At 39.8% G+C, this 12903-nt stretch overlaps 1 protein-coding gene across 1 annotated transcript in view; it reads left to right on the top strand.

Moving 5' to 3' along the window:
• sorcs3 (sortilin related VPS10 domain containing receptor 3) overlaps positions 1–12903 on the top strand; it is a 646076-nt gene that overhangs the window by 333464 nt on the left and 299709 nt on the right. Inside the window, exon 3 of the mRNA XM_034187360.1 lies at positions 4812–4911. Coding sequence (XP_034043251.1) covers positions 4812–4911 — 100 coding nt within the window. The remainder of the gene's footprint in view (positions 1–4811; positions 4912–12903) is intronic.

Below are 12903 nucleotides of genomic sequence, written 5' to 3'. Positions count from 1 at the left end.
CCGCTCGCCAGATGTGTTGGCGGAGTGGGGGGCGACACATGCGCATATGTGCGCCACACATGCACCACATGTGTGTGGCTTTTTGCAACTCCACAGTCGTGGGGCACTTAGACAATTTCACATTCACCTTGACAGTGATTGTCTACTGACTGTTTTTGTGATTATAGTGCGAATGGCCTCACATTTTCTAAGTGCCAAGCAAGCAGCATTAGATGTTCATGTGTGTCAGCTGGAACTGGGCGACAGGGTTCAATAGGTTTGCAAAGTACACACTCTGTCTTTTAGCCGCTGGTGTGAGCAGATAGTTGTAGCAACAGGTGTACAAGGCATTGGAAGCAGCTACGATTTTGCATGTTTTGCATATGATTCCCTCTTCATGCACAGTTTGACCAATTTCGACCTGTGTGTGAAGTGGCCCTAAGATAGGAAGCACCAGGATCCTACTTGGACCTTCATTCTTCTGCAAAGGTATCGACATTGTCTAACACCACTGTTCAGTGACCACATGAGTAGGTTAACAATCCAAATCATAGATCAGGATTAAACATGAGTGAGCAGGATCAAAGGTCAGCAATCAAAACACCCCAGGATGAGTTTCACATGTCTGCACTGGTGATTTTACTTTGTGGAAACAAAAGTGTGGGAAGAGCTCAGCATTTACTGTGCATTCCTTATAACAAATGACTGCTCTGCATTTATCCGGCTCTCATTGACCTCAGAAACAATCCAGCCACAAGGAGCAGCAGGCGGCCATAGTCCATTGACTTGGGACCAACTCCAGGTCTTGACGCACTGCATCGTTTACTCACAGTTGACATTTTTACTTAAAGTGCATGCACTGATGATGGGAGGACATTGACAAAGAGACACAGAATGGACATGAGTTCAGTCAAGTGAGCTGATCTGTGCACTGATCTGTGTAGTAACTAATTCTACTTGCAGGAGTGTTCATAAATCATTCATTTGCTGTACTGACATACTCTTTTAATTCATTTTATTAGGAAACAGAGTGTCCTGCGGCCTCAAATTTACCTAAATTCTGGGTGTTTTAGTGAAGCTTAGGGCTAGTGGTCAGAAATCACCTTAGTATTACCTGTTTTTCTTGTTGTTTAATGCTGGCAAATCATACTGTATTTCTTGTCTTTCTGATGCCTGATTCTGTTTTTTCTCAATGTTTAAGGTGCAGCTCCATCCAGAGATGGGGTGTGGTATTTGTGCTGGAGACCCTCCTGTCCTGTGCACCAACAGCATTTCCTGTATATTCGTTTTGTGAATTGTTTCTGTGAATTGCTCTGTAATTTATGTCTGTAGCATGGCCCAAGTACAGGGTCACCCCTTTGAGACTGGTCTGCTTGAGGTTTCTTCCTCAGAGGAAGTTTTTCCTTACCACTGTTGCTCTGGGGGTTAGTAAAGTTAGACCTTACTTGTGTGAAGCTCCTTGAGGCATCTCTGTTGTGATTTGGCGCTATACAAATGAAATAAATTGAAATTTAATTGAAAATTGTCACACAGGGGCTAGAGCCTATCCCAGCAATCGTAGGGTCAGAGGTGGGGTACACCCTGGATAGGATGCCAGTCCATTGCAGGGCCACGTATTGACAGACACACCCAGTCAAACGCACACCTACGGTCAGTTTAAAGATTCCAATCCACCTTACCTGCATGTCTTTGGATGTGGGAGGAAGCCGGAGCACCCGGAGGGATCCCATACAAACACGGAGAGAACATACACACTCCACACAGAAAGACCCAAGGTGAGAAGCGATCCCAGGACTTTCTTGCTGTGAAGTAACAGTGCTAACCACTAAGCCACCGTGCTGCCTCATTTGTCAATAAGTCTATTTATGCAAAACCTTTCCCATATTTTATCACACCTATGAACAGCGGCTGTCATCATTGTGCTTTTGGCAGCCACCGTTCTCTGACCTATCTTGGAATCAATGTGTCTGAGGGGAAAACCTTGGCACAGGTGATGGACAGTCATCAAGCTCATTCTTACCTTCCTCCTGAGGTCGCTGCTTTGTAAATGAGCGTCCTGCCACAGCCGTGGGTGGGCGGTTCCTTGCAGACACGCAAATGTATTTGAAAATCCTCAGGACATTACTGCAGCTTTCTTACTGTAGAAAAAAAAAGTCAGAGCAGTGGAGCAGTGGACGTGTAACGCTCTAATATTCCACTTGAAGGCAATTTGGTAGTTAGTAGTGATGTTGGATTCATGTGGAGTTTCTAGGGACTGGGCTGGCTAACAGGCTCATTCTCACTCTTAAATTATTCAGACGCATAGGTTCAGGAACATCCACGTTTTTGCACTCATCATATTTTATTTCATGCTAGTCACTGGGTAGGAATTAATTATTTACAGCACTCGGTCCCCGGATATTTAAAATGGTTCATTTTTGTTGGCAGCCGGAGCTGATTGGTGAACCCTGTCGCCCTGTTCTGCCAGTGGTTCCATCTAACTGTATATATTAGCGCCACACCAGTCACTACGGTACATCCGGAAAATATTCACAGCGCTTCACTTTATCAACATTTGTTATGTAACAGCCTTATTCCAAAATGGATGACATTCATTTTTTTCCTCAAAATTCTACAGACAATACCCGTAATGACAATGTGAAAACAATTTGTAAAAGACATTGCAAATATATTAAAAATAATAATAATAAAAAAAACTAAGAAAACATATGTACATACAGTTGTGCTCAAAGCTTACATACCCTGGCAGAATTTTAGCTTTTTTGTCCATTTTAAGAGAATATGAATGACAACACAAAAGCTTTTTTTTTTCACTCATGGTTAGTGGTTGGGTGAAGCATTTAATGTCAAACAACTGTTTCCTCTTTTAGAGACTACCCAAATGACCCTGATCCAAAGTTTACATACTCCTGTTCTTAATACTGTGTGTTGGCCCCTTTAATATCAATGACAACTTAGAGTCTTTTTTGCTCATTGTGGACGAGGCTCTCTGATGGTAAAGCTGCCACTGAATATGTCTTGGACTTTATTTACATTAAGGTAAATCTGCATGGAGTAGACAATCTCAAAAACTGAGTGACTGTGCAAGAAGTAGAAGAGTGAGGAAAGCTACCAAGACACCCAGACAACCCAGGAGAAGTTATGGGCTTATGTGGCTGTGATTGGAGAAATTGTGCACAGTGCACAGGTTCATTTGGGTAGTTCTATTGTCATTTTGATCTGTCCCAAATTTGACAGTGCATTTCAGAGCACAAACTCAGCATGAAGTCATAGGAATTGTCTGTAGACCTCCAAAACAGGATTGTCTCAAGGGACAAGTGGGGAAGGGTACAGAAACATGTCTGCTGTGTTATTCTGCAAGTCTCCTGTCCTGTACACTAACATGGACTCTCAAAATTTTCTGTCTATTTGTTTTGTAAATTGTGTTGGTAGCATGGCCCAAGCAGAGGGTCACCCCTTTGAGTCTGGGCTGCTTGAGTTTTTTTCCTCAGATCATCAGAGGTAGTTTTTCCTTACCACTCTGGCCAGTATACTTGCTGTAGGTGTTCGTAAGGTTAGACTTGACTTGTGTGAAGCGCCTTGAGGCAGCTTTGTTGTGATTTGGCACCATATAAATGAAATAAATTTAATTACTTATTTGACGGTCCCAGTGAGCACAGTGTCCTCCATCATCTGTAAATGGAAGACGGTCGGATCCACCAGGACTCTTCCTAGAGCTGGCCGCCCATCTAAACTGAGTGAACCAGGGAGAACAGCCTTGTCAAGGAGGAAACCAAGAACCTGATGGTCACTCTGTCAGAGCTGCAGAATTCCTCTGTGGAGAAAGGAGAACCTCCCAGAAGGACAACCATCTCTGCAGCAATCCACCATTCAGGCCTGTTTGGTAGTGTGGCCAGACGGAAGCCACTCCTTAGTAAAAGGCACACGGCAGCCCACCTGGAGTTTGCCCAAAGGTACCTGAAGGACTCTGAGACCATGAGAAACAAAATTTTCTGGTCTGATGAGACAGAAATTGAACTCTTTGGCGTGAATGCCAGGTGCCATGTTTAGAGGAAATCAGGCACCACCCCTACAGTGAAGCATGGTGGTGGCAGCAGCAAGCTGTTGAGATGTTTTTCAGTGGCAGGAACTGGGAGACTGGTCAGGATTGAAGGAAAGATGAATGCAGCAATGTACAAAGACATCCTGGATGAGAACCTGCTCCAGAGCGCTCTTGACCTCAGACTGGGGTGACAGTTCATCTTTCAGCAGGACAATGATCCTAAGCACACAGCCAAGATATCAAAGGAGTGACTTCAGGACAACTCAGACCTGAATCCGCTTGAACATCTCTGGAGAGATCTGAAAATGGCTGTGCACCGACGCTCCCCATCCAACCTGATGGAGCTTGAGAAGTGCTGCAAAGAGGAATGGACAAAACTGCCCAAAGATAGGTGCACCAAGCTTGTGGCATCATATTCAAGAAGACTTGAGGCTGTAATTGCTGCCAAAGGTGCATCAACAAAGTATTGAGCAAAGGGTGTGAATACCTACATAAAAATGAATTTCATCCATTTTGGAATAAGGGTGTAACATAACAAAATGTGGAAAAAGTGAAGCACTGTGAATTCTTTCCAGATGTACTGTATCTGCTCCTTGTTATGCTTGCTGTGCGATATTTCATTCCTTTTCATCATGCAAAGTAATATCACTAGACTTGAATCTCACAGTGTCTCCAGGAATCCTTAATCTGTTTGTTTACTGAAAGGATTTGCAGCAAACTTTCTATATCTGTTTTGTGTGCTTTTTGTTTATATTTATATACATTTATATATTTTTTCTCTTTTATTTAGATCCACCGACTATGGGTCGACATATGAGAGGATGAATGATAAAGTGGGATCCAAGACCGTCCTGAGTTACCTGTACGTCTGCCCAACAAACAAAAGGAAGGTGAGCTGGTGGAGATGTATTTTTTTTATTATTGTATTCCTTTTTTTAATCTTATTACATTTTGTTTTTCTTTTTTTATTGCATTTCTTATGAGGATTCCAACTGCATTGTCAATAAAAAAAAATAGTTTGTATTGCTTTAAGATGTCAAATAAAAAGTGAAAATTGTGTTTTTAGTCTTCGTGAATAGCATAGGTGGCTCTAAGACAGCTTTGCGTAGAGTTGGGAGGGGTATAGCCCCACTCCCTGGCTCTCCCACAAATTTCAGCCACCCCACTATAAACCTGCCGCAAACAATATTTTTTACTCAACATTCGACAACTTCTGCCTCATTTTCTTGCTTCTCTGACTTTTCTGGTCCTATAGCAACCCCATTATTCAAGTGCTTATGAAACATCGTTTTTGTTCTTTACTGAGGTCAACAGGAGTGATCTCAAGCCACTCACATAATGCAAAATGTATGTGTTTTTCTTATGATTATTATTCTTATTATTATTTACTCTGTTGGATGATTAGCAGTGAATCATGTCATAGTCAAACTGTTTAGTCCAGGAACTTAAACCTGGTTAAAATTAGAAATTAATAGATAAATAGATTTCCATAATTCAGAAAGGGTGAAGGACAAGAGCCCCCCCCCCCCCCAAAAAAAAAAGAAGATCAGCTTCTCTCTTGGCTAGTGTTCTTTATTTGATTTTATTTTTTATTTTCTCACCTGTAGGTTTTCCCAGTTGTTTTATATTTGTATTTGTGTGTGTTGTCACAAGTGTGATTCTGATTTGTAGCCAACAGTTGATATTGTTACTTCTACAATATCTGTTGTGTGTTAATTTACATGTATGTAGTTGGCACTAAGAATTACTTTAAACTGCACCTTTTCACATTTACTGTGAATTCTGTTGTCTCACCATTAAAAAAAAAATAATAAAAACAAATCTGGAGCCGCCAGTGAGTGAAAAGAAATAAGGCACAAGTCGGAATGATATTGTGATAGAATGATACCCTGAGGTAACCATAGAGTAGTTTTACTGTTTTATGATATTACACACCTCCATGGGTGCAGTGTTTTAGTGTTCATATTCGCCTTCTTCCTCACTCTGCATATCCTCAGATTGGGATCAACATGGATGTTTGTCAAAATTAATTTAAAAAGCTGCACCAAATCAGCACATGATTTAATTTTGAATGTGTTTTTGGGAGAAAAATAAAAAAAAAATCAAATTGAAACTGGTGCATTTTGAAGTTTATTTGCTGGAAACTGGATAAAAATTAATTTTGACAAACACATTTGAGGAATTCCTTCAGGATTCAGAGGCTGTTCTGTGGCTGAGTTGAGTGTTTTTTTCTTCAATTCTGACCAAGTCACTGACAGAGATGACAAAACTAAGTGATATCTAGCTAATTAGTTAACTAATATTCCTTGTTACCCAGTCTAGACTGCTTATTTCACTAATTTCCTCACTGTCCCGCCTGATCGAATCCTTGCTGAAGTTGATTTCAAAAAGCGTCACCTTGAATTCATCAAAGAATTGTGAGCAATGTTCCTGTAAATTTGCACGTACGGTGCGATGTATTGCCTCCTCATACACTCACTTACCCTTCCTTAAATTGCTGTTTTAATTTATTGTTTTTATTGCTTTTCCATAACTAAAATATTTCAATTAATGGGTGAATGACAGGGAATGACCTTGGCTGTGTTTTTGGAGCTCAAACCTTCGGACTGAAATCTGTTTTTTGTGATGATGTTTTTAAAGCAGAGTGTGAAATGAGACACTGGCAACATTAACATGCAACATGAGCATGATAAATTCAAGAAAAAAAATCTGAAACACAAAATTTTGCCTTACATGAGCAGTATTGTCAATTAATTTTGAGTAGGTGGGGGTCAGGCTAATTTAGCAGGGAACTTTATCACCAGCCGCGATATCTGCAGAAGTGAAGTATTTAAATGCTTAAATGTAACATAATTAAATCATTACATTTACAGTCAATTCACTTTTAACAAGTCAAGTGGTAGATACAAGAAACTAGTGCAAAATAAACTGGTAAGTGGTTGGTTTCTTAACTTGACAGCAAAAGGACTATCTAAGCCAGTGGTGTCCAAAGTATTCCAGAAGGGGACAAGAGGGTGCAGGTTTTCTTTGCAGCCACTGACTCCAGCAAGTGATTTCACTGATGACTCATCCATCTGCTCAAAGTGATATTAATCAGTGAAATCACCTGCTGGAGTCAGTGGCTGCAAAGAAAACCTGCACCTCTTGGCCCCTTCTGGAATACTTTGGACATCACTGGCCTAGCCAAGTGAAACCCAGAGCCATGTGACTTGGCCCTAAGCCAAGTGAAGCCCAGAACTTGGATGACCTTCCATCATTTCTACTCTTAAACAAGATCAGGTAGACCACATTATCATGAAAAACCAAAAGGACAGTAATCCAAAGTACAATAATGCAGGCTCCGAGTGCCATTGGTCTTGTTGCTTATCCCCAGATTGCATAGTTTGATATGGATGCGACTCTAGACTCCCCTGGAATGGACACCTGTCTGATGTAGGTTACTTCCTCAGCCAAGGCCGGTACCCACTTGCAAATGGGTGGCCCGGCACACTATCTAGCCCGCGGACACATAGAGGTAACATGAGTGGGAGCTGAAGCGAACCCAGGTCTACATATTGGCACTCCAACTCCTATCCCATGACGCTACCAGGTTCTATGAATGAAAAGTACCTTGAAAGACATGCAGTCTTGACTGAATTGTACAGTAACCTTTAACTTTGCCCTTCATGTTTAACCTTTGATGGTCATTGTTGAGTGTGACCTTGATGGCTGTGACCTACGCTTTCTGAATCTGTAAAATTCAATGCAAAAAATGTAGCCAGATATGCAACAAAAAAGAGCTTTGACCTTGCCCTTCTGTCCCAGACAAATTAGGGTCATTACCTGGGTGTACTCTAAAAACTAAGATCATAGTTTAATCAGTTCATACATAAATGGATATGACCAGTTGTTGTACCTTTCCTATTGAGGTAGTTGGTAATGAAATTCAAAACAAAGAAAAATGTAACCTGAAATGAACATTTCAAATTTGCTTTTCTGTTCATCCAGTGATAAAGGCAGGAAAAAACAAACCTCCTTCTTCATTTCCACCTTACGTTATCATGTATTTGATTTTCATTCTGTACTGGCAGTTGTTTAACTGACCTCTTTTTTCTTGACTCACTGAACGTAATAAAAACAATCATAGTAAGAAATCTGGGAACCTATGGATACAGATTCCTTATAAAAATCCTCTTCAGCATTCTTTGGGTCACATGTCACTGTATCAGGGAGGAAACATCAATTGCCCTCATGTGGTGAACCTAAGTATAATGCTGCTTCAAGCAATAATTTGATAGACAAGTGGAATCGCAGCCAAGATGTCGGTATCAGAGGCTAGAAAGTAGTGGGAGTGGGCAAGTTTGTAAAAGCCTCCATGTGCAGAAGAGACCGCTCCGAGGCTGTTTCACCAAATATTCACAACATCCAGCTTCCTTAGGAATGAGGTTATAATTATTTATCTTGTGACTCATATTCAGCTGCTAATTTTAACAGAATCTGCACATACAGATGAAGTGAAGTATATCACTCATAGCTGAAGAAATGAACTTTATTCGGCAGAAGGTTAACGTGATAATTAAGGGCAGTTAGTTGCTACGAGATGTTATGAGGATTTAATGTATGAGAGGCTATAATGAGCATGTCACACTGTAATATTGGTGCAAATATTACAACATCAATTCAGTAATGAATCTTTGTGATTTCTTTCCTTCAGTGGTTACTTTCCGGCTAGATTGTGCAAGTAATAACTTAAAAACGACAAATGTTAACATCTCATAAGTCTCCGAATTAAAAGGGGCATAATGAGGATGCAGTGATTAGATGAGGGTTAAATATGATGCACCAGATAAATAAAAAACAAAAACAAATAAACAACAAAACAAATTGTGTTTTGCTTGCATAAAATACTACAGACCTTTCTGTGATTTGCCAAACACTCCCACCTGTTGGACGGTTTATCCACATCATTTTATGAGTTTTTCTTTTGTTTTATACTACAGACAGTGGATGGTTTGTAGATTCACTAGCATGTGTTTGCTAGTTATTAACCCTCTGGAGCTGACGCCCTCGTATATGAAGGCTGGGACCAAGCTTTACTAAATTATAAATAACTTTTTAATGACATGAGATAGAAACTTTCTCTCTTTTTTTTACTGAAACGTTAACTCCGCGGACTTTCGATCCACCGTTGGCCATCTTTGTACTCCTCATAGAAGCTGTGTGATGACGTGCACAATGTGAGTGTCCAATCGGAATTAGTCACCGTCACATGGTTTTTCAAAATCCAATCGTAGGGCAGATTTACCTCACGTAATAAAACAAAGATCATTTTCAGTAGTGATATCTTACTAGTTGACCCGTTTGAATAGGCCCCCTAACTCCTCCAATGCACCCTGTGCCATTACGCACAGCAAAAGTGAACGAGATGGAGAGCCTAGCATGACAATCTCACGTACACAAGCAAAGAATGTGTAACTATCAGGATTGCTCCACTAGTTTGCATTTGAATGTTAGTGGATTACTCTGTGACTCTCTCCCTCTGGCCTAAAGCACTGTTTTACCATATCAATGGGGTGAGGGAGAGGGGCCACTCCTCAGACTGGAGCATAAACGCATAGACCATTTTGTATATATTGTTCAAAATGTGCATTTGTGTTTATTGTTTGAACATTTTGGTGTACAGTCTTTCACACAAGACCTCAAATTACCTTTATGAGTGTCAAAACAGTTGTTTATTATAGTTTACTGTGTGTTTTGAATAAATGTGTGTGGAAAATTATTTTTTGCTTTACTTTTACTTTATTTTCATTGTAAAACATTATTACACTTATAAACCACAACAAAAGCATATATGATGAAAGAACAGATTGTCCTGAAAAAAAGAGACGTACAACTGTTAACAGCAATAATAAAACATTTATGCCAGGCGAGCGAACTGTCCAAAAAATGCCCTCGGACCCCAGAGGGTTAAGGAATTCAGGCAGATGGGATATTTTAAACTCTTTCAGTAAAAATGCCATATAGAGAAATTGCATCAATTTCTTTACAGAAATAATAAAATAAATAAGTAAAAACAAAATTTCATGGAACTCAATTGAAAAAAAAAAATGTGATTTGTAAAATTTGTGTTGATAACAGGCTAGAAAGTGGAAGAAAATACTAAAAGTACACATACAAATACCAACATGAAATCATATGATTTCTTTATTTAAACATTACACATAGATAACAAGCGTGATCAGAGATTTCTAACATCCGACAATCCAGATCTGGAGCACCTCCACAATTTAGTGGAGTCTTCCATGCTCAAATATATATCAGTGGTGCAAATTTGGTGAGAATCTGTGAAGTAGTTTCGACATAATCCTTCAAAGGCTATATAAAGTGAAACTTGATCCAGAACTTAAATCCGGATCTGGATCACCTCCAAAATTTTATGGAGTCTTCCATGGCCTAATATGTAGTATATGTGGTGAAACTTTAGTGAGAATCCATGTAGTAGTTTTGACGTAATCCTGCTAACAGTAATCCTTCAAAGCCTATATAAAGTGAAACTTGATCCAGAATCTGGATCTGGATCACCTCCAAAATTTAAGAGAGTCTTCCTTGGCCTAATATCTATCTCTGGTGAAAATTTTGTCAACATCCATGCGTAATCTTGACGTAATCTTGCTAACAGACAGACAGACAAATAAATAAATGAACGCCGATGATTTTATTACATCCTTGGTGGACATAATTAACAGGCATTTGCTGATTGGAGGTATACTTTCTAAAATGTGAAATCTCTTCATGTGGCTTTGGTAAATGATAGATTTAGATGGTGAATGACTGGAATGCGAGTTGGGGTTTAATATGTTTTCAGTCTTTTTTGTACATTGTCCAGAGTTATGCACTTGACTCATTGTCAACAATTAGTTGGTATGTTGACAGGGTTTATTATGAAGTTATGACAGGATTATCATGGATTTTTAGGACTAGGAACAATCCTGTAATGTGCAGCATGCTGTGGTTCTTTGAATAATTATTCACTCTGTAGTTTTTAATTGCATTGTGATGTTTCAGATGTTGTCCTGTCACTTCTCAGAAGCACAGAAAGAAATTGTGTTTTCTACCAGCAAGCTGCAGGCTTTAATTTGTTAAACATGTTGGGACGGTTGATGTCACCAGAAAATTAAGTATCACCACCTCCACAGATTCAAGGATATATGGATATGTTACATTATGGGCCATCATCTTAATGTTGTAAAGATCAAGTCACGGCCGCAACATAATAGAGCAGAATGCATCTCTGCAGTGTGTCAGGTGATGAAAAATTAAAAACCAACATGTTACCCTTGAAATTTTTTTCAGGCTGACCAACTCGGTTAACATACATGTTAAATTACTCAAAGTGTGCACGCCATCAAAATTCTGTAGGAATAATGTCAGACTCCTGTGTGCTAGAAGGATGCGTTGGAGCTTCATTAGCTTCACTTTTCCAAGGCCAAGCCAAGGTACTGACCCTGAATTCATTTACATGGCCAGCGAGTTAATGGGATCTCTGGGACTGTTGAGAACAGATCATAGCCAGCGCTTATTACTCTTCATGACTCACTCCTGCTTTTTTATGTGCAGAAAATGCAATTTCACATCAAGGGCAAAGCCAAAATGAAGTCCCTTAGCTTCACTGCATTACTGCTATGACATACGGTCTTGTTTTTTGTTTTTTTTTTCTGTCCTAAATGATACAGTAAAGGACACAAACACCTGAGAAGAGTCCTGATATCAACTTTCCCTCTATTGTGGAAAAGGCCAAACCAGATACACTGCAAATGCAGTAAATGAATGTGTAGATAGATAGATAGATAGATATCAAGTAACTCTTAGAGTTCATTATCATTTATCTTGGAAGGGGTGTTTTCTTAACCTTAATCCATAATTACTTCATGTTAAATGTCTGTTAAAATCACATCATGCATGAAAAATGAAGGAAATATGGGTGTGTCCAAAGAGAAGCTGGCGTTGTGGTCTGCAAGATGCTGGCGCTTTAGTGCAACATCAACTGCCACTAAATAATTTGTAGGGCCTTTAATGATGACTTTATGATGACTTTGTGTATCCACTGTGTGTATGTAAGTAGGTAGGTACAGTAGTTAGGTAGATAAGTAAGATCATCACCTTGGCATGTGAAGGGATTTGCATACATTGATTAATCACTGGTATGGCCACCCTTGGGAATGAGGCTGGTGGAAATACGGCAGACCAAGAACAATCCAAAGACGAAGACCTCCATGGCATAGCAGGGGGAGGAAGTGACCACCACTCAATGACTGCTGTGGCAGATGAATACTAAGCCAGTTGGACTCGCTACAGAAAGTGATATCAAACAGAATGGGACCTCAGCAGTTCACCGTAGTCCTCCTGCTTTCTTCGTTTGTCTTGACATCTGCCTTGCATCGTACCATACTGGGGAACGTGAAGAGGGTATGAACAAGGGAGGGTGTGGCCCTTCTTATCACGCAAATGAAGTCATCAGCACAAGTTTTTTGTCATCACGAGTTTCTTCTTCTTCATCTTCTTCTTCTTCTCCTCAGGTAAGTATTCATTGCCTCCTCATTGTTAATGCAATCACCACTTGGGTCAAAATTCTAAGCAGAGTTCCAGAAAAAGTGAATTTTCATTATACTTGTGAAATGAGATTGTGAATCCTTTTTTGAAGTCAAAGTAATTAAATTAAATTGGTGCTGGAAAGAAATTTTTCAATGTCAATTGGAGTGTCTCTCCCTTATTTAGCAGGAGTAGGGGAAAAACTACAGAGGATCTTCAGACAGCACAAAATCCCAGTTTACTTTAAACCGGTTAACACCTTGAGACAGAAATTAGTTCACCCTAAGGACAGGATCCCTAGTTACAAACAGAGC

This window comes from Thalassophryne amazonica, chromosome 15 (assembly GCF_902500255.1).
Source record: "Thalassophryne amazonica chromosome 15, fThaAma1.1, whole genome shotgun sequence".
Lineage (NCBI taxonomy): Eukaryota > Metazoa > Chordata > Actinopteri > Batrachoidiformes > Batrachoididae > Thalassophryne > Thalassophryne amazonica.
This window is presented reverse-complemented; position numbering and strand designations above follow the sequence as displayed.